The sequence below is a fragment of the Panthera uncia genome, chromosome D2, assembly GCF_023721935.1.
Source record: "Panthera uncia isolate 11264 chromosome D2, Puncia_PCG_1.0, whole genome shotgun sequence".
Taxonomy (NCBI): Eukaryota; Metazoa; Chordata; class Mammalia; order Carnivora; family Felidae; genus Panthera; species Panthera uncia.
In genome coordinates, this window is record NC_064818.1 from 29793084 (window position 1) to 29814524 (window position 21441).

The 21441-nt window shown below is 43.3% G+C and overlaps 1 protein-coding gene and 1 pseudogene across 1 annotated transcript; one reads left to right on the forward strand and one right to left on the reverse strand.

The window, feature by feature from the left end:
- Positions 1-1300: 1300 nt before the first annotated feature.
- SAR1A (secretion associated Ras related GTPase 1A) lies at positions 1301-15559 on the reverse strand. Its single transcript, XM_049645186.1, has 7 exons — positions 15455-15559; positions 11532-11605; positions 11287-11406; positions 10555-10620; positions 7217-7320; positions 4021-4152; positions 1301-2652 (listed from the first exon to the last, which is right to left on the reverse strand). The coding sequence occupies exons 2-7, from the start codon at positions 11587-11589 to the stop codon at positions 2536-2538; spliced, it is 597 nt and encodes a 198-aa protein (XP_049501143.1). The 5' UTR covers positions 11590-11605; positions 15455-15559; the 3' UTR covers positions 1301-2535.
- Positions 15560-15657: 98 nt separating this feature from the next.
- On the forward strand, positions 15658-16991 carry LOC125933117 (HAUS augmin-like complex subunit 2; annotated as a pseudogene).
- Positions 16992-21441: the final 4450 nt, after the last annotated feature.

Sequence of the window (21441 nt, forward strand, 5' to 3'; positions counted from 1 at the left end):
CTTTGGATGAAGTGTGTGAATAGGCGTAGCTTTTTTTTCCTCCTGGTAGCAAAACTTGTCTTTCGTATCATCTGTAACTATTTCTTCCTGTAACTAGGAAAAGAACTTCTGCTTTCCCACCTCCAACAAATGTCATGTTCAAACTCAGAACAAGCCAATACAAACAAATAAATAAATAAAATGGAACAGGATAATAAGTTTAACTTTTTATTAAAACGCTTAGGATACAGATTGACCTTCTTTTGTAAATGACTGTTTTACTTTTCCTGAAATAGGACATATATGCACTCTGATAAAACAGAATGAAAAGTCTCAATTCATGGGAGTTCTTGTACAAAGCTCTGATCCTCACTGTTAGGAGACAAGCTCCTCACGTCAGCTTCTTTTGCAACCTTATTAAAGGAACAGTGTTTTCTGTGGAGCAAGAAACAGACGGGTGCCAGTTGACTTTTCAATCTCCTCTTTTTCCAGTGGCCAAAATGCACCACTTTCACAAAGAGCTGCGCTGTGTAGAATCCATAGTTTTCTAGCTTGCTACAAAGTGATTAGGGACAAATAGGGAAAAAACAAGAAACAAGAAAACTAGCACTGCAATCATACTTCTCATGTCTCTGGATAAAGAAGTATGGGTTACCTTTAGCCAAAGGAAATTAAAAGTATGCATGTTAACGACCTAGTTCATTCACCATTAGCTAGATTTGTTCATTTAAGGCTTTCACCCCTTTCCGAACCAACGAATTTTGTCCTAACCCAGCTATGCTTGCTAATAAATGAAAGGCATGCTCTTCCCAGGTTGATCCTTCATTGAGCCTCTGCACTGGGTACCCGGCAGTGGAAAAGTATGCTTTCCTAACAAGTCAGTGGTGAAGACTAACAATGAGAAATCCATTAAAGAACAATACTCTCCCCCCTGCAATTTGTTATCCACACTTTCCCTGCCTTCACATTAGACACAAGATTCTACTGAATTTAGTTGAATCCTCTGCAAATAAGCATCATCATCACAATTTTCAATTCTGAGGAAACTTCTAATCTCTCATTAAAGGAAAAAATGAAGATATCCACCCATCTTAACAAAGGGTCTAATATTGGTTAAGATCATGAAAATCCCAATTTTACAGGTGACACCAAGAAAAAGGAATGCTATAAAAATAATCCTCACACTACTGGGGACACTGAGGCTTTTTATACTAAGGTCTTCCTGACAAGTGACGCTGGCTCAAAAAGAACACCACCACACAAAGTTAAGATTAGAGTTTCCGCAGCTTACTTCTGGAATGGAGAAAGGCAATTTCATACCAAAAAAAAAAAAAAAAAAAATCATCTAGCTACAGATGTTAACCTTTAAACACCAAAAAAACAGGTAATCGATAAAAAGAGCTCACGAACAGTCCAATAGAGACTAAATCCTGCAAGTGAAGATTTTAAAGCCCATTAAATAAATCTTTCCTGGATCCAAACAAATGATACAAATAGCAGATTTTTTAAGTTCTCAACTCACAGAATTAAGAGCCCTTCAGTGGCTAACTTTGTCCTCTGCGATTCACTGATGCAGAAAATTCTTCCCTAGAATCTGTGCAAAAGTAACAGACACACACCTGCGGTGTAGGGCAATTCGGGAGGTGTTCTCTTTTAGGAGGCAAACGTCATTTCTTATAACTGAACATCAAACAGGTGTATGAAGAGAAATGAAGTTTCCCAACAGTATAAAAGCAAAGCAAAAGCAAAGACCGGCTGCGGTTTGCAACTCTGTAAGTAAAATAAGAAAATAACCGCTCTATAATTAACCCCTCCACAGTGAGCAACCTGCTGTACACGCCCCGACGAGGAAGGGGCCTGGCTGGCCACAGCGGACACCTCCTGCAACTGCCAGGCCCAAGTTCCGCCCTTTCCCACTTCTCTGCGCAGAAGGTGGTGCCCACCGCAACAAGGCAGGCAGAGACATGGGGCGGGGCGGGGGTGGGGGGGCTTCTCTCACTAACCTGTTATCTCAACACAAGTGAGTTCACCTGACTGAGCTCTGGCCTCCGACGTGTTTTGGTGCATAATTTTATGAAGTCTCTAAATGCCATTCACTAGATCACGAGGAGGAAAAAACAAAAAAAAAAAAAAGAAGAATAGAAAACTCTGGACCAAGTAAATTCTGAACTCAAAAAGTGAAGAGGGACACCAATTACATTAACAACGCTTTCTTTAAAAAATAGAATCACTTTCTTTTGAAATCAACCACAGTGGTGAGACGTGTTTTTCTTTCAGGTGCCCCATGATGGCATACAGCTTTACCCAGCAGATCCTGCCAGCTTCCGAGTCCCGGGACGCTGACCTGCACTGGCATGTGGGGCAGCGTCACCTCCCAATAGTGTGGAGAAAGCACATGTCACCACTGGGCGATGAGAGGGCAGGCAGAGACTCTTGGCTTCTCAACGCCACACACGGTTGAAGAGCTTTCCTTGTTCTATTAGAAAAGTTCATGAGGAAGCTGGGAATGGGATCAGTCCAGAGAAGTAAAACTCTTTTATTTTCACTGTCCAAACATCAGTCAATATACTGGGAGAGCCAGCGGAAGCCCTCGCCGTAGCCTTGCCTCTTGAGCACGCTGCACATGAACACTTCCATGGGGCGGGCATTCAGCTCCTTCAGGGTCACGTTCCCCTACGAGAGGCAAAACCGAGAAAAGCCTGTTAGCACCCCCATGGTGGAAGAGGCTGAAAGAGTGATCACAGGAATCACTTTCTCCATCCCTCAAAAACAGACCGAAGTAGGGATTCATGACAGAAATGCGGTCAAGGCCATACACATGACTTCCCCAGGGCTTCATGCTCTCAGGAGAAAATAAGCAGCACAGTCCTAGTCCCAGACTCTCTTTGTAAAGAGAACGCACAGACATCTGGAAAGTTATGGCAGCAAACCAAGACAAAGGCCACTAGGTCCCACAGAACCAGTGTGTTCTTTGACGAACAGAAGTCCCCAAGACTGTTCAGAAATAAGGACATTATCAGGAACACAACCATTCAGAAATCTACACTGATGACAGGTTACGTCGAGAAAGTGAAGAGTCTTCTTTTACACGTAACACTCATGTAAAAGAGGGGAAACTAAATTAAATTAATTAAAGCAAGCGTTTCTAGAGAGATACTGCTAACCAAAAAGAGACAAGACTAAGAAACCATGTAAGAAAGTCAGAAAGTTATCAGTGATCCCAAAACTGCAAGCTGAAAAAGCCAGAATTCCTGCTCAACTACCACTGATACGGATTTTTCTGACAAGCGCTTCTCTGCAACAGAGCTCTCCTACGTGGGGAGAGCACAGCCTACTGATCCGGAAGACTTGGCTTCTATTCCTCAACTCATCTTCAAAATGGGGACAACAATCCTACCTCTCTTAGCAAGGAACACTGGGGATAATCCAGTGCTGGATTTCACTGCTTGGAAAGTGATATGAAAGAAAGATCACTCTTCTTCGTAACCTGAAATCTCCAGTCAAAAACAAAACTGATTTCTGGTTAAGAAGGCCTCCTTCAAAAAAGATTTGAGGGGTGCCCGGGTGGCTCAGTCGGTTGAGCATCCAACTTCGGCTCAGGTCATGATTTCGCGATTCGTGAGTTTGAGCCCAGCATCAGGCCCTCTGCTGTCCGCGCAGAGCCCACCTCGGATCCTCTCTCCTCATCCCCTCCCTCTCCTTGGCTTATGCTCTCTCTCAAAAATAAACACTAAAACAAAAAAAAAAAAAAAAAGATTTCTCTGAATTGGGTTTGAAAGGGAGTCAGAAAACTCTTAAATTCGTCAGTCTGCCTTTCCTACCCATTTCTTCATCCTCATATACCTGAGGAAAATCTCATGAGAAAACTGAAAACACATTCTCCCGCCTTCAGAGTGATCACAAATCACTGACGGTAAAACAAACCCTAAGCCCAGTTAAACTTTTGAAAGACAAATAAAAAAAATCTAGATAGCAAAACATGTATGTTTCAAAAGCTGTGAGTTTCCTTTGTAATAGGTCCCCTGAAGATTTTTCTCTTACCTTTCCTGTGGTCTGTCCATAAAGCCCAAATATCTCACGCAGTTTTTCTTCACTGATGGCATCCGTTCTGTCGATCTTGTTACCCAAGATAAGGATTGGCACGTTGGATATTGTTTCATCAGTCATTAGAGCCTAAAGACAACGTAAGAGCTAGTTGAGGAATCTATGAATGCCCACCAGATAATGAAAGCAACTCTACCTTTCTCTTGTCCATAAAGCATCAAATGTGAAGTGAAAATCTGATCATCTTTTACCTGCGCAATTAACAAAATCTTGATATGATACAACACTCTGAACATTAGGTAAGAAGCCCCTACACATTACTTTGACGTTTAAAAATCCCCTAAGAGCCTCCAAACAATTGCAACTTAAGGCTGGGTCTATTTACAAGGCAGGAGAACTTTCCCAACCTTAACTCTCAGATCAGTCACCCAGCACAGACCACCCTCGGGCTATCCACTGCGCAGTCCTAGAAGACTGAGTGCTCTGGCCACAGGAAGTCCCCAAGTAGTCACCGAGTGCCCCATGTGTGCAAACTGTCTCTGCCACTGAGAGGGATACAAAAAGAAGGGGAAGACCTATCTGTGGCCTCAAGAAATCCTCACTCTATGTTCATCCATCTGTCAACAAAGCAAGGCAAATGGATGACTAAGTGTCACAATGAACAGGGACAGAATATAAATACTGAAAGATATTCTGGGAAATCAAAGGCGAGGAAAATGATGGGCTTGAGGAAAGTCTTAGCGAGTCTTGAGGAACCCAAACTAAGCTCTGAAAGAGGGGGCAGGATTTGGATAGGTAGAAAAGAGGAGAATATAAGCAGTGGCTTTACAGTAGGAAAAGAATTCAGAAAGTCACAAGGAGCACTGCCTGCCTTTATGCTGACACACAGTAAACAGAATGGGAAGGCATAACTACCATTATGGTGCCAGGGTGAGAAGTTAGCTGCGATCGATCCTAAAGACCCCAAATCCAGAAGCTCCTGGATAGAACCTATGTGTAAAAACACAATGAATTCACAGAATCTGTGCTCAGGTAAGAGACAACAATCTAGCCTAAGATAGAAGCGTCCAAGGAGCAGTGCAGGCACTCTGGGGAAGGAAGATAAGAGGTTGCCCTCTAGATGAAAAGACAGATAAAAGAAAGGCCAGAGCTGGCAGAGATCTCAAGCCTGGGAATTCAGTGACCACTGACAGGAAAAGCTAGGAAAACAGGAGAGCCGAAGGGATAAAGGGGAACACACTTTGACCATCTTACGTTCCAGGAAATGTTAGACAAGATCAGAGTAAGGATGTCATTCATTCATTAAATACTAACCAGACGCCAACTGTAAGTCTGACGCTTTACTAGGTGCCAGGGTTTCACAAAGAAACAAGACTAGGTCCCTACTAAGTTCACAATCTGATGACAAGACCTACAAGAAAACCAGTATAGACCACAGACACTGATAAGGCGGCAAGACTAACCATCTCAGAGGTCAGGGAAGGCTTCCTAGAAGAGATCATGGCTGAACTCTGAGATCTCTTAAAGGGTATTTTTTAATTTACCAGCAAAAGGGGGTGAGGTCAGATGAGAAAGCCAGGCAGGGACAGCCACTTGTGCATACTGAAGGAAGGACGAGTTGTTCTCTATTTTTGGAAGATAGTTCAAGGTAGGTAATAAAGAGAAAAGCAGCTGGAGAAATAAAACAGAGGAAAGATCAGGAGAGATCTTACATGCCATACAGATTTGTGGATTTTATCCCAAAAGTAAGAGAGCTACTGAAGGATGTTAAGTAGGCCAATGACAAGTCTGAAAAAGTTCCTTCTAGCATTACGGCATGTGACGGGGGCGGGGCAGGGGGGGAGGGGGCAGTGAAATCTATAGTAATTCACAGGATCTAGACCATGTGTCCAGGTAGACAGTGGGGATGAGTTCCATTCCGGAAGACCAGAATTGGTAGGTAGAGTTGTCTAGCAGGTAGCGTCATGTATGAGGCTGGAGCTCAAGAGAGGTTTAAACAAAAGAAATCCATTTGGGAGCCACTGGTATGTGGGTAGCAGATGAAGGAATGGGAGTGACCTGGACCAGCCTGGGAGAAAGTACAGACCCTGGGGAACACCGAGATTTAAGGGCTAAGCAGGGGAATGGGTGCTCGTGAAAGAATCTGAGAAGTATTAGCCAGAGAAGGCACATCAAAACCAAGAACGTAAATGGGAGTTTGAAGAAAGCGAGAATACCAGCGCCAAGAGGTCGAGTCAGGGAAGGGATGCCCTACAGCGAGTCTACAGAGATGAGAGCTGTAGATTCAAGAAACACACTCACAAATAAAGGTGACAGGTTCACAGTGCCAGAAACAAGAACGCAGAGAGACAGTTACAAACCAAATAAAAAGAGGCACAGGGTGAAGCAGGAGGGATAACAAAAGCCACATGACAGAAACTGTGAAGTCAAGGAAATGCAGTGTTGAGGAGAGAGAAAGCTTGAAGCGAGTCCTCGATAGTACCAAATGCTGCCGGCGACCAAAACCGAACACCGAGGACAGCCTGTGATCACATTGGCGAAGTCATTCGGTGCAAGGGTGGGCAGCCACAAGGTGAGGACCCAGATTAAAAAACATAAAGAACTTTAGTATCTCTCCTAAGGCTGCATTATGCCATCGCTTCATATACAGTGACCACATGTGAAAGGAAAAGGGATTACTTATGTTGGGGCCACCGGCATAAACTGGGCGGTGTCCGAGCAAACCGGACACAGTCACCCTATGATAGATATCAACAAAGTTAACTGACTCAAGTTCGTGCTGAGTTTCCTCAGGACACTGAAAAGCAACGTCTTAGCTTTTAAAACACTCTCTTCCTGTAGCCAGGACTGTCATCAAATGTTAACTGGAATCACAAAGTATTGGCGCTACTGAGCTGTATTTCTTAAATGAAATAGAGGCCAAGGGGCGCCTGGGTGGCTCAGTCGGTTGAGCGACCAACTCTCGGTTTCAGCTCAGGTTATGATCTCACGGTTCATGGAATCGAGCCTGCGTCGCACTCCACGCCAACAGCGAGAAGCCTGCGTGGGATCCTCTCTCTCTGCCCCTCCCACGAGTATGTGTGCACACACGTTCTCTCTCCCTCTAATAAATAAATAAACTTTAAAAAAAAAAAGAGAAAAAGAGAGAGAGAGAGAGAGACACAAGCCGAGAAAAGAAAGACTATAATCTTACATTCAGCTCAACTTTGGATTCCATGAGGCGAGGGTGATCTGCACAGTCCACCAGAAAGACAATCCCATTAATTGCTGGGAGATAATTTTTCCAAACCCGGCGTGCTGAAAGACAAAGTTTACAGCTGCATTGATTAAAAAAAAAAAAAAAAAATACAGATTTTGAAAAATCTCTCCCTCTATATTTTTTTTTGCCCGAAAATGGGCAAATCTTGGCTAGGTTTCAGTAACAGTCGACTCCATATGGATTCTCCACGTCCTAACCGGTATGAAATCAGAACCGAGGGTATACACTGACGGCCCATGAACTAAATCTGACTTTTTCCAAATTCAAAAGTCAAGGTATTCTGCCAAACTGTAACACCTGGCAATGCCGCACACACCCACCCACGTGTCAGTCATCGGCTGGAACTGAGGTGTGGCTGCCCCTTCAGACGATGTCTGGGCTCCAGTTTGGCAAAGCTTCCACCGCTCCCTACGGTCTGTCACCCAGTCACTTTTACTCAAATGACCTACCTTGCCCCCGAAGCTGTTTGCAACCTCTGAATTAAACTCCTCAGGATGCCAATTACCTATCCACATACCTACAGTCTCAATTTAGTTCCCAACTAACCAATGCGTGCTTGTACTGACACACTCACCTGCTCTGTCCTCAGAAGCCTGGGTCTGACAGGTGGTTGAAGTTCCCAGGCAATTATCCCAGGGTCCCATGTTTAAAACCAGCATGCCTGGGGTTCCTGGGTGGCTCAGCTGGTTAAGTGTCTCCACTCTTGATTTCGGCTCAGGTCATGATCTTACGGTTTGTGAGTCAGAGCCCACCATTAGGCTCTATAGTAGGGAGCCTGCTTGAGATTTTCTCCCTCTCTCTGCCCCTCCCCTACTCGCTTGAGCTCGTGCACTCACCCGCACTCTCCCTCTCTCTCAAGATAAATAAATAAACTTCAAACCAGGATGCCTTATAAATTTTATTTTTTTAAGCCATGAAGTGGTAAAGATTTGGGAAGCAATGCTTTAATTGTATTATAATTTCTAAGCCATTCATTTCTAGTACTTTCAATGGGATGAATAACATCTCTATATCAAAGAGTTAATATTGGTTAACTCCAGGGATGCCTGGGTGGCTCAGTCTGTTAGGCATCTGACTTCGGCTCAGGTCAAGATCTCAGGTCCCAGGAGTTCGAGCCCCACATTGGGCTCTGTGCTGACAGCTCAGAGCTTGGAGCCTGCTTCGGATTCTATGTGTCACTCTCTCTCTCTGCCCCTCCCCTACTCACGCTATCTCTCACTCTTAAATAAATATAAAAAAAATTTTTTTTTAATATATTGGTTAACTCTGAAGAGTGGGATGGGGAAGGAGAGGCTGGGGAAATTTTCACCTTCCATATTCCTAAGTTGACTGTATACTGAATTTGTTACGCTGAGACTGGACTACTTTATTTTTTTAAAGTAACCTCTACACCCAACATGGGCCTCGAACTCATAACCCTGAGATCAAGAGTCGCATGCTCTTCTGACTGAGCCAGCCAGGCACCCTGAGCCTGGACTACTTTTATACATTAAACATTTAAAGTTTTTTTAAAAAAGGAAATCTTCATATGTATAGCACTTTAGTAACTTCTGTAAAATGGTAACTAAGTTATTATGATAAGTATTTCTGTTAAATAAATTTTCCTCAAACAAAACAAAACTATATAAAACACATTTCCCTTCTTTATCAAAACCTGAAAGCTAAACTTAACACACCAAATAACATAATTCTCAGTTCAGGTGCCTAAAAACTTCTACGCCTGCATTCTCCAAATGGTCTCCGTTCATCTTATAATTATATTATCTGTGAATTTAAATCCTTTGAAAGCAGAAAAGCCACCACACGCCCATTTCTACCGCAATGAAAATAACACAAACTCATTATAGAAAAAAAGGATACGAGACCATCTGTAATCTTCCATGAAACACACATATGCTAATGTTTCTGTATATATTCTTTCAATCTTTTTTCTGTACAGGTATTTTATGTGATAGTGATCATACTACATAAGATTCTGTGGGCTATGTATTTATTCATTTAAGTATTAAATGAATAAAATAAATGTAATAGATCATTCCTTAGCCTTTTGATTAAAATTACCAAAATTTTAACCACTGGCTAAAGGGTGGCTCAAGGTGGTTGAGTATTCAACTCTTGATTTTGGCCCAGGTCACACATAATCCCAGGGCCATGCGTGGGCTGGAGCCCCATGTCTGGCTCCATGCTGAGCATGGAACCTGCTTAAGTTTCTCTCTTTCTCTCCCTCTCCTTCTGCTCCTCTCCCCCGCTCACGTGATCTCTAAAATTAAAATAAATGAATGAATGAATGAATAAATACATAACTTGGCTAAACCATTAAAATTGCCAATATTTTGGGTTTTTCTAACTACATTTTTAAAAAGCTATATTAGATTCAACCTAATGAATGCTCCAAAAGGAGACTTCTCAACTGAATTTAATAACAAATGAATAAATATGACAGAATTTCAATAGTTTCTTTTTTCTACTTTCCCAGAATATTTATTCCTACTTCTTAAATGTTTTTATTCCTACGCTTAGAGTCTTGTCAAATGCAAAGTGAGTGTCCACCAGAAAAATACCCCATTCTGTAGATTTCTAAAAACCACACAAGATATCTGATAGGAATCTAGGAACTAAACGAACACAGCCTGCATAAGGCAAAAAGCACTAAGGGAACAAGAAAGTGGAAAGAAATGTCCTACCAACCACCCCAAGAGGACAGATTATACAAAATAGATCAGAATGGTCACAAGTAATCCCTGTATTATATTTGCAACTTTGGACAAATCTGAAATTACTTACAAAAAGTAACAATTTTCTACATACTTACACTCCACTGAATAAAGAAGAGAGACATGATTAAATCTGATATGTGAGTGATACTGTACTAGATCTTGTTCAAGAAGAAAAATGTTATAAAGGAGATTATGGACACAATTGACAAAAAGAGAAATCTACACTACAGAGTAGATAAAAATAAAACATCCTGGGTTTGATAACTTAAATGTTAATATGTATTACACAGAGAGGGAGACTAATAAATCAGGGCAAAAGGTATAAAGGAGTAGAGTTCTCTGTATTTATACAACTTTTGACAAGTTTGGTATTACTTAATAAGTAAATAAAACGACTTCATTTAAGTAATAAGATCTCAATCATAATTTAATCACAGCCTAAGAGGTAAAAATGACACACTGCTTAAAAAAAAAAGAAAAAAAAAAAGGGAGGCATAAAAAGAACCAAAATGGTGACCCGTAAGTCAATACCATTCTTCCACTGAGTTGTCTTACCTTGCTCATGCCCACCAAGATCAAAAGTTGTAAAAGTCATTCCAGCAATTGTCAACTCTTCTGAGGCTGAAAAATTGTTAAAACAGAAAAAAAATAAACTTCATCCAACAAGGCTCAGCTACCAGTATTGTAAGCCAATACAAATGCAAAACCTAATGAAGCTTTTACTTTGTCAAGGATACAAGAGTGAAAATATTCTGAAATTATTCTAAAAAGCCAAGTTTTTTTCTCCAAAGTGTTTGCTGCTCCTTAGAAGTAGATATGGGAGGGGCACCTGGGTAGCTCAGTCGGTTACGCTTCCGACTTCGGCTCAGGTCATGATATCACAGTTCGTGAGTTCAAGCCCCGCAGTGGGCTCTGTGCTGACAGCTCAGAGCCTGGAGCCTGCTTCAGATTCTGGGTCTCCCTCTCTCTCTGCCCCTCCCCCACTTGCACTCTGTCTCTACCTGTCTCTCTTTAAAAATAAATAAATATTAAAAGAAACTTAAAAAATAAGTAGATATGGGAAAGGTGTTGTTCCCTTACAGAACTAGTGAAAATAAATACTGACAAAGTTCCAGAGGTTGAGACTTAGGAGTATATGACCTGAGTGTGTCCTATAGGGAATTTTTTCAAATGAGCTGTCTTTCAGGACCTCCGTTAATACAAGAACTCCATCGACTGGGGATTCTTCCCCCAACCCTAACATTGTCCTTCAAATATCAAAAGGTCACCTGGTATTTTCAAACCTACTCGGATGTAGTGTTGGAACATGCTGGCCCAAGCGGTCATCTTTGAGCATGTGTAGAAGAGTGGTTTTGCCTGCATTGTCCAAACCCAAAAATACAAGTTTTCCAGATTTCTTGTAAAGCCCTAAAAAAGAAAAATATTTTTACATATGTTTGCTTTCTACATACCAAAGGCTGCTTGTATTTAGACTGTTGGAGGAAATGTACAAAGTTTGAAAGCTCTGATATATTTTAAGGAAATGGCTTTACCTAGGAACTGGAGCACACTGCTGAAGCCATTGTAGATCCACTCAAAGATGAAAGACATTATTAATGCTTCCTACCTGTATAAAATAGGAAAGCGGCAAACATTAGCTTTCTGAATGCTAGCACAGTTCCGGAGAAGTTAACTCTTATTCTGTAGCCCTGATGCATGTTTACAGTCCCATGTTTTCAGGCCCAAGAAAATAAAGGATTTTGCACCCTGGAGGGAAGTCTCTCGGGTCCTCAGAGCTGCACAAACTCCTGGTTTTCTAACAGTCTTTAATGTATGATGCTCCAAAGACTAGGAGTTACAGATAAACCTTCCTCTTTTACTGTATGACTTACTCCTCCAGGCAGCCGCTCGTTCACATTTCTCTAGATACATCGCTGCTGTCTACCCGTTAGCAACACCTCTAGGAAATCAGTCCCATCAATAATCTGGATCAAAATGTCACATCAATACACTAAGTAGAAAATGAGAATGCAAAGCACATTAACGTGAATGAAGAGCATATTAACCCTTCCTGGTAAACAGCTCTGAATAACAAAGTCACCCAAATCCTATCGGCTGACATAATTTGTCCTGCTCCACTTAGCAATGTTATCTTTCTTTAACAACATTTATTGAACCTCTCTTGCAGGTATGTGTCTCAACTTACAAAAAGAGACAATATCACTATTTTGGAGAGTCATGAAGAAATAAGAGAATCCTTCCGTAATGTGAATAATCAAGACCTAACTCATTTTACAAATATGGATTTTCTTAAAATAAGAATACTCAAAACAAAAGATGACTCAAAGCTACTAAAAGGTCTAAATACACTGGTAATAAGTGGGGCGCCTGGGTGGCTCAGTTGAGCGTCTGACTTTGGCTCAGGTCGTGATCTCGCGGTTCGTGAGTTCGAGCCCCGTGTCGGGCTCTGTGCTGACAGCTCACAGCCTGGAGCCTGCTTCAGATTTGTGTCTCCCTCTCTCTCCACCCCACCCGTGCTTGTGCTCTGTCTCTCTCTGTCTTTCAAAAATGAATAAACATAAAAAAAAAATTAAAATACACTGGTAATAAGCAAGAGGACTTCTGAAAGAAATTAAAGAGGGTAAGATCTAGAGCCAGTGGTGGTGTTAAAGTTTCTCAGAGTCAGCATTTTCTGGTCACTGAACTTTTGCCTCAATACCTCAGACTTGGTGCAGAATAAAAGAAAGATCCCCCACTTTCACTCCTCTCTCCATCAGCAAGAGCATCTGAACACAAGGCTATACTAGATGTGACCAACTGCTATCAAATATAACTTTCATGAATTTTTGTTTCTTTAAAATAATAAGCAAAAATTCACTTTTGTTACTTTTACTAGTGACCTTAATAGGCTTATCCACAAAAACACACCTATATTCTTCAAAGAATGCTAGATTTAAAAAAAATTGAAAAATGAAGACAATATGTGTTAATTTTCTTTTTTCTGTCCAATAACTGGGGTTTGTTTTTAAATCAAGCCTGATCTATAAACTTTAGGGATTGCTTAATGCTTATTTTCTATGACTCTTCTCATGGAAGGCCAAATGAAGCTTGGGAGTTTGGGTGAGGGTGAAGGCTAAGGCAAAAGCTTTTATATAAAGGTATTAAATAAGTTTTTTTGACCTTTTCAGTTACATTAAAATATACTTTGGCAGAGACCAAATTTAGCACGTCAAATAATGTGTCTGGAAACTCAGTCTGCACTTTCGGAAGTCCAATGAGTTAACTATACTTACAAAGCTCCTGTTCTTAAGTTTCCACTGTAGGTAAGTAAAGGAACAACGTGCCTTTTCTCTGCAATCCCCCAAACCAGTCATCCTTCCCTACTTTTCTCAGTCTACCACTTGGGAGAAGCACGGCTCACCTTTACAGGGCACCTCTCATTAAGAGTACTCCCACTCTGATCACTCCTTTAAAACCCACAGTTACATATTCACTTGTACTACACTGGTTTGCAATCAATACTTTATGGACTCTCTGAAGTTTTACCACATCATTTTAGAATTATCCCCAATTCAATGACTTCTCCAAAGGTGACAAGGAGAAAACCCCACTTAAAGGAATTTTTCATGATAACTGAACTAGTCTGATTTTCCAATTCACCTTCCCTTGACATCCCTGCTTAGAAAGTCCTATAAGCCTTCCCTCCAAAATGATCTATGGAAAATGCTTGAAGAAACTCTTCAGGTGATGTTGAAAAATAATAAAAACCATTACTGGACCCAAAGAGTTGCACTATTTGGCCACCCAAAGTTAATGCAATGTCTTTGATGGCTCTTCCATCCATGAGATCTTGGGATTCGCACCCCTCATGAATAGTTTCACAGTTTTGCACAATGCCTGCACACACATCTCATTTCAACCTCACACAACACCTTACTGGGGAGGAGTCCTTAGCCTCAGACAAGGATGCTGACACTCCTAAGTCAGCTGACTTAACCAAAACTGCTCAACTAAAAGAAGTATCAGTGCCAAGACCAAAACCCTCCTTCTTAAATTCCAAAGCCAAAGCTCTTCTTGTTAATATCACATAAAATTCAAATCCAAATAACAAAACGGTTTTTAAAGGAACATTAACCCACGAGCTACACAGATGATAATCTTCTGAAGTTTTCTTCCTTACAACTTATCACACCTTCTGAATGGTATTTTAATAATGGTATTTTAACCATTCAAAAGGGCATTTTAATAACTGGCATTCTATTTCCTATCCTCGATCCACCCTACCACCTCATGGCATCTTATGGCAAATCAGAGTACTCTAAAATCTAAGAACTCCAAACTAACACAAAAGCACTGCCAGTGTATCCAAAACTGTGCAAATTTCAGGACTGATTGAAGTCAATAAAAGAGGAGCACTAGCCAATATATACACTACTTTCTATACATCCTCATTACTTCTTACACATACTCGTTACAACTTTGACACACCATTCCAGACAGATCTGGGGTAGCAAGCTTCTGGTTTTTTAGCTAAGAAACTATGCTTAGCTGCAGGGTAAATGTCAAAGGTCAGCTCCAAGGCAAAGCACCGCAAGTCCTCTATCACGACCTAAGCAGATGGACTGAGGTAAAGGAGAAAACACAAGAGCAAGGGAGAAATTACAAGAGAGACAAGTGGGCTTCTGACCTCTAGGCTAGAATCATTAAAACATTAATCTATACCAAACGTGCATGAAGTCATTTGTCGACGCACTGAAGAGAGGGAGGAAAAGAGGAAGGTGGAAGAAGAAAATACAGGGTTCGACCCAAGACCTCAGATAAAACATAGCTGAAGGGGGGGGGGGGCGCGCGCTGGACTAGGAGCCAAGAGATCCGGTTCGAATGCTCACTCTTGCTCTCTGCGAGGCCTTGACCAACTCACTGCCTCGGCGAGCTTTATTATTCCCCAGGTTGCAAACCAAGGATAATCATCAAGGACTCCCATAATTCCCTTTCTAAAAATTACATTAGCTAGAGTGAATTGAGACAAAAGAATTCTTACCAATTCAGTACTCCACAGTTATTGTGATAATTAAATTTTATTAATTGAAATAACATGTGAAATTGCCTATGTGATAGGTAGATTCCACCCGCCTGACCAAGGGCTGTGAGGCTCATCCGAGACGAGATGTGAAATCGTTTCGCAAACAGGAGCGCACAGTACAGACAAGAAACCTGTTATCCCGCCCAGCCGCTTCGGGACCCTCGAAGGAATGCAGATCGACCCGATATCCCAGGGTCTGTCAGGAAACGGAGCAGACCGGCCAAGTCGGCCAGTCCCCACCCAGAACCAACCCCGCGGCCCCGCAGAACCGCCTGCGTGTCACTTCCCCCCCACCAACCCCGCCTGCGCCGGCCTCCGCCCCGACCCTCCCCGCCGTCCGCCCCAGCCCCTCCCGCTCCCCGGCTCCCTCCCTCGCAGCAGCCCCCAACTCACGGCCGAGGGGCTCCTCCGGCAGCAGCGGCGGCTTCGACCCTCCCTCACACCACACAGCCCAGCAGCAACCGAAACCGCCAGCTACTCGCCGGATATACGTAACACCCCCTCCCCCGGGACTTCCGGGCGCGTGCCTGCCCCGCCCCCTCGTAGCGTCACTGCGCTCTGCAACGCCGGGGCCGCCTACCGACCACTCGGGCTGCGGAGGGGCGGGCCTCAGAAGCGCCCAGCGATCCCAGGGGCGGGCCCGGCTTGGCCCCGCCCCCTCCCTTTTGGACGGCTGGACGCGCGAGACGTGGCAGCGCTGGGGCTCCGAGGGCGGGGCGGAGTCTGGAGTCTTCGCGGTGCGCCTACACTCCCCCCGATCGCCGCTTCTAGTCCGACTGCTTTCGCAGGCGCTCGGGCAAAATCGGGAGCGGTGACCGACGGCTAGGTGGGTAGGTTCTCAGAGAGAAGAGTTGCCCGACCGCCCTCGACCTAGGGTGGATCCCAGAATGCCTTTGCTTTGAGTCGCAGTTCTGTTTTTAGAAGAACGGCGAATACGCATTGAGTGTTTATGTTCCAGGTCGTGCCCTCGTCGTATCTGACCCTGACAGCAGCCCTTATGAAGCAGATACTATTCTTATCCCCGTTTTGCAAACGAGAGAACTGAAGTTCAGTGTAGTCCAGTAACCAGACCCAAGTTCCTACGCTACGCAGTGGCAGAGCAGCACGTTGGCTCCTACTCTGCCGTCCTTCCCAAACTTTTTCTCATTTAATTCTGAAGCCCTACGTGATTGGTATTGTTATTCCAATTTTACAGACAGAAAAACTAAGTCAACTGACACGATGAATGATGTTTTTGGATAGTAAGACTCAGTACCATACATAAACCTCTCAGTTCTCCTTAAGTAAAATTATAAGTTGAACGTAATTCCGATAGAAGTACTAATAGGATAAATAGGTTATGTGGCTGCAGCAGATCACAAATATTCAAGCGGAAATCTATCAGAAAAACCTAGAAATTGAACTCCTAAGATAAGGGAAAAGATACAGCCAATGTGCATCTTCCCTTTTGGCTCAGAGTGTCATACTCTGCGAGGCATGAATAAATCATTTGGAAGCAGTGCTAAAAAAAGAAGAGGGTCCCCCAGGCAACGGCTGTTGAAGCCCTTGTGCCAGCAAAACTTGCCTGTTGAAGCTTTTCATCACAGAAACATGGTACCTTGGCTGGAGTTGGTGGTGACTTTCATTGAGAGATTGGCAAACCATCTTGAAACAATTAGAAATACCCCTCATGCAGAAGCACATCTGGAGAAAATGAACAAGGCTTTAGCAAAGAAGGCTCTTTTGATGACTGAGACAGAAGACCTGGCAGAGAATGTACTCAAGTGGCAAGAACAGCAAAAGGAAGTTTCCTCTTGTATCCACCCCCAAAATATTAGCTGAAGAAAGTTAGCTTCCAACACATGATATTATAATGCCTCCTTTACCTTTTACTTCTAAAGTTCATGTCTAAACTATTAAGTCCAAGTGGTTACCAACTGTTTTTGCTTAATTATATGTAATCATGAGAAGTTCATTCAGTCATAACATGGGCATTTCTAAGCTTCGCTGCTAGCAGTCCTGAAATAGTCCTCTTTATATTGAAGGACTAAGATTCTAAGTTTATCAAGTCCAAACTGAATTTGCCTTCATTTTTCATTTATTTTCATTCCACTTTTCAGTAAAGCTCGGGAAGATCAAATAGAACGATTACAATTTATTAATGTGAAGGCATCAGCCATATCTCAGGTAGCAGGCTTGATTATCTCTTTTCTTTTTAATGTTTTGTTTCTGAATTAGAAGAGTTTTCTTGAACCTGGAAGTACATTGACGGTTCCTGTGGGATTGTCACTGAAATTGTTGCAGAAAAGAACAACACAGCCAACCAGAGAGCTCTCCTTTGAAAGACCTGCTTACCTTTTTGGTCCTCGGCTGCCATCTGGGAACTTAGATGTCATCAAGGTTCCCTTCCCTCTCACTGGTAAGAGTTGCTCACTGTGACTAAGGTGTTTGTTTGGTGTGGTTTGTGCTGAACATCTGTTTTCCTTTTGGGAGTCTAGAATGTTGGCACATGTTAGGAGGAAGGTACCTGTGTGACTGGCCCACGGTAATAACCCTGGGCGCTGCATCTCTCGTGAGCTCTCACGGAAGCCATTTCACACATGTCACAGCTCCATCGCTGGGGAAATTGAGCACATCCTGTGTGACAACACTGGCAGTGGACCCTGGAAGCTAGTGCCTGGTTTCCTCTGGGCTTTGCCCCATGCACCTTTTCCTTGTACTTTGTATGCTTTGCTGTAATAAGCTACAGCCACGTGTACAACGATATGCCGAGTCCTGTGAATGCCCCCCACACGTCATCAAACCCGGATGGGCGTATCTTAGGGACCCTGACACACTAAGCAATTCCTGAGGATGTTCACTGGCAGCCTTAGGAATTGGCAAAGAAGAAAGGTGGAGCAGAGAAAAGAAAAGGGCACATTATGAAAAACTCTTAGAGGGTTACCTTACAAAATGCTCAGAATATTTTCCCTATCTGAGATTATTGTGCATATAAAAGGGGGTGGTATACAGACACTTACTAATACTAAGCCTCAGGACGAATTAATTTGTACAAGTACTGTGATTATCCCTGACTTGTTTTCAGACTTCCGGTTCTCTCTTACTTTGAAACGTGTACGTCGATCTTTGTATTCATCACACTTCTTCACACAAGAAGCCCTCAACACAGTGGACGAGTATAGTTCGTAACGAAGCAGGATTGTTACCAAAAAAATATCCTGCCGAAACAAGCAGGAGAGATGCTTTGAAGCCTACGTTGGTGACTTTTGCAGATGGGGTATAGAGCGGTCATAGTGTCTCAAATGTCGCTCAACGTTGCTGAGACACTTAAGCAAAACTTTTGCTTGTGTTTCACCAGAAGTCTGTTCGAGCCCAGCCTTGCTTTCAGACATCTAACCCTGCACTTTGTTCTCCTGGTTTTCTATACTTATATGCCTGGTTGTTTTGTCTTTTGTTTTTGTCTTTTGTCTTTTATGTCTTTGTCAAAATTAAAAAATAAACCTGCAATTTCTCACTAAAAAAAAAAAGATTGACAAAGTCAACTACAGAAAAATAGAAAAGTTTCATATGGCAAAACAGCACAGACACAAGAACGATGACACCATAAACTCAGCAGATGGCAAGTTGGGGGAAAATAGGTATAATTGCATCCCAAGTGAGAGATTAATACGAAAAAGACTAACTGTTGTTAGAAAATAGACAAAGAATAGTACCAGACAATTGGCAGGGAAATATAGATGGGTCTTTAAGGATGATAAATAATGGAGGTATAAGACATATTCTAGCGTATATAGATATGGGAAATAATAGAAGGTAAGACATTTAAAACTCACTGAAATGCTATTTTCAAAACCCATTAGATTGACAAAAGCGCACCTGTTTACTGGTGGCAAGGCTATTTTAAGACTCGTTGAGGAAGGCCCCACTAAGGCCATTGGGACAGAACCTGAGGACATGGCGGGGAGGGTGAAATGTTGCCAGGCTGATAGCAGAGGCCCTGAGGCAGGACTGTGCTGGAAGGTTCCAGGAACAGCTGGGAGGCCAGTGTAGCTGGGCAAGGTAACAAGGGAAAGAACGGCAGGAGGTGAGGTGAGAGAATGTGTGGGGTAGGTAGTTAAGAGGGTTCTGAGCCTTCACCTTACCTGCAGGCTAACGAGGTAGCCCGGCACATTTTGGGGGTTACTGGCGGAGACACAGGCTTTCATTACCTCCAGCTTAGCAAGTAGTATGAGCTTCAGGTTTGTGTCTTCTCTGCTCACCCCTGCTAGATCCTTGGGAGTTGATGAGAGAAACAAAGGCAAGAAAAATGCAGTTTAAAGTACATTCCCTTACAGCCTGAAGCCCTTTGATAGATGTCGGAGACCTGCAGCGTGTAACATTCGCCCAAACGTTTTCGGCCGCCTTCATGCCGTAATGCTTGCGCTTCCTTAAAAACTACAAGCATCCTTATCTCGACAATAGCTAAATCTTCAGGGTCCTAGGAGACCCTCTTTCAGCTTCCAGAAATTCCTTGGACACTTACATTTATATACCTCCCCCCGCCCCCATCCACAAACTTGAAAGTATATAATCAGTCGCTCCTCACAACCCCAGTGCAGCCCTTCCTGCCCACGGGGCCTGTCCCCGTGCTTTAATAAAATCACCTTTTTGCACCAAAGACGTCTCAAGGATTCTTTCTTGAGGACGTCTCAAGGATGTCTTTTGTGATTTGCTCACGAACCCCACTTTAAATGCCATCAGGGGTGACACGGAGCAGCCCACGTGGATGCTGCCCATATAGGGGGTTTGCATCACAGCTGAGGAACCCAGAGCTTAGAGAACCCAAATCTTGGTGGACGGCAAGCACACCCGCCTGACCTTTGACCTAGAGGGAGGCATTGTTACCCGGGATACTAAATCCGTCTCCTGCGGCGGCGGGCTCGGACTCCGTCTTCCCAGGCTGTTCCTTGTATAAACACCTTGAAGAAGACAGTCCAAACAAAGGCAACAATAACTCTGCCCCGAGAAGGGGAGAATTGTCTCCCAAAAAGGGGCAAATCTTTAGAGCCTTGGAGGCCACGGTGGGGACTTTAGCTTTTATTGTGAGTGATCTGCAGAACCAGTGGAGGGTTTGAACAGAGGAATTTTATGTAATTCTCCCCCACTCTATTCTTACTCCCCAACACAGGCTCAATGGTAGGTAGACAGGACTCCGAAACTAGAACGGAGATTTTTTTTTTTTTTAACGTTTATTTGTTTTTGAGACAGAGAGAGACAGAGCATGAACGGGGGAGGGTCACAGAGAGAGGGAGACACAGAACCTGAAACAGGCTCCAGGCTCTGAGCTGTCGGCACAGAGCCCGACGCGGGGCTCGAACTCACGGACCGCGAGATCGTGACCTGAGCCGAAGTCGGACGCTTAACCGACCAAGCCACCCAGGCGCCCCTAGAACGGAGATTGAAAAGCATCTGTGTTAGTCATGGTTCTCCAGAGAAACGGGACCAGTAGCATATATGTAGATACGTATATAAGAGGGGGTTTATTAGAGGAATTGGCGCACGTGGCTACGGAAGCCAAGATGTCCCAGATGCGCCATGTGCAGGCTTGAGAAGCAGGTGGTATGATTCCGTCCAAGCCCAAAGGCCTGAGCATCAGGCAGCTGCTGGTGTGTATGCCCTGGAGTCTGCTGGTGTATATGCTCCTAGAACCAGGAGCTCTGATATCTGAGGGTAGGAAAGGTGGATGTCCCAGCTCAAGAAGAGAGAAAGGGAATTTGCCCTACCTTTGCGTTTGTGACCCATTTGAATCCTCAAGGGATTGCGTGATGCCCACCCACATTGGTGAGGGTGGATCTCTTTACTCAAGTCTACTGAATCAAATGCTAATCTTTTCCAGAAATGCTCTCACAGACCCACCCAGAAAGATTCTCCTACCTACCGGGGCATCCCTTAGTTGGGTCAAGTTGACATGTAAAATTAACCTTCATGGCATCTGTTGGAACTGTCAACATGCGGGTCATAGGTGAGCCTGATAAACACAGTTTGGGGGGAGTACCGAGTATGTGTGCTGGACTGGAATGACCTTAGGAGAGACTGTGGAGAGGAGGAAATGGGGCAGTGACCCTGGACAGTGTCGTTAGCAATGTGGCGGTGAAGGAGAGGAGAACCAAAAGAGGTGAACCAAAAAGTCATCATTGATAAAAATCAATTATACCTTTCTGCTCAGTAGTAAAAGCTGGAATACCATCTATGTCAAGACTTAGAAATTCGTTCAACTCTTGAGAAGAATGTAAACATTGCACTTTTTGTCATCTGGAGGATTGCATATAATGTTGATTAGAAAAATTGTCCTGAAAAGCAATCTGTTTTAAAATTTAAAGAGAAGAAAGCGTTAAATTTTCCACGTTTCCCCTTTGACATAA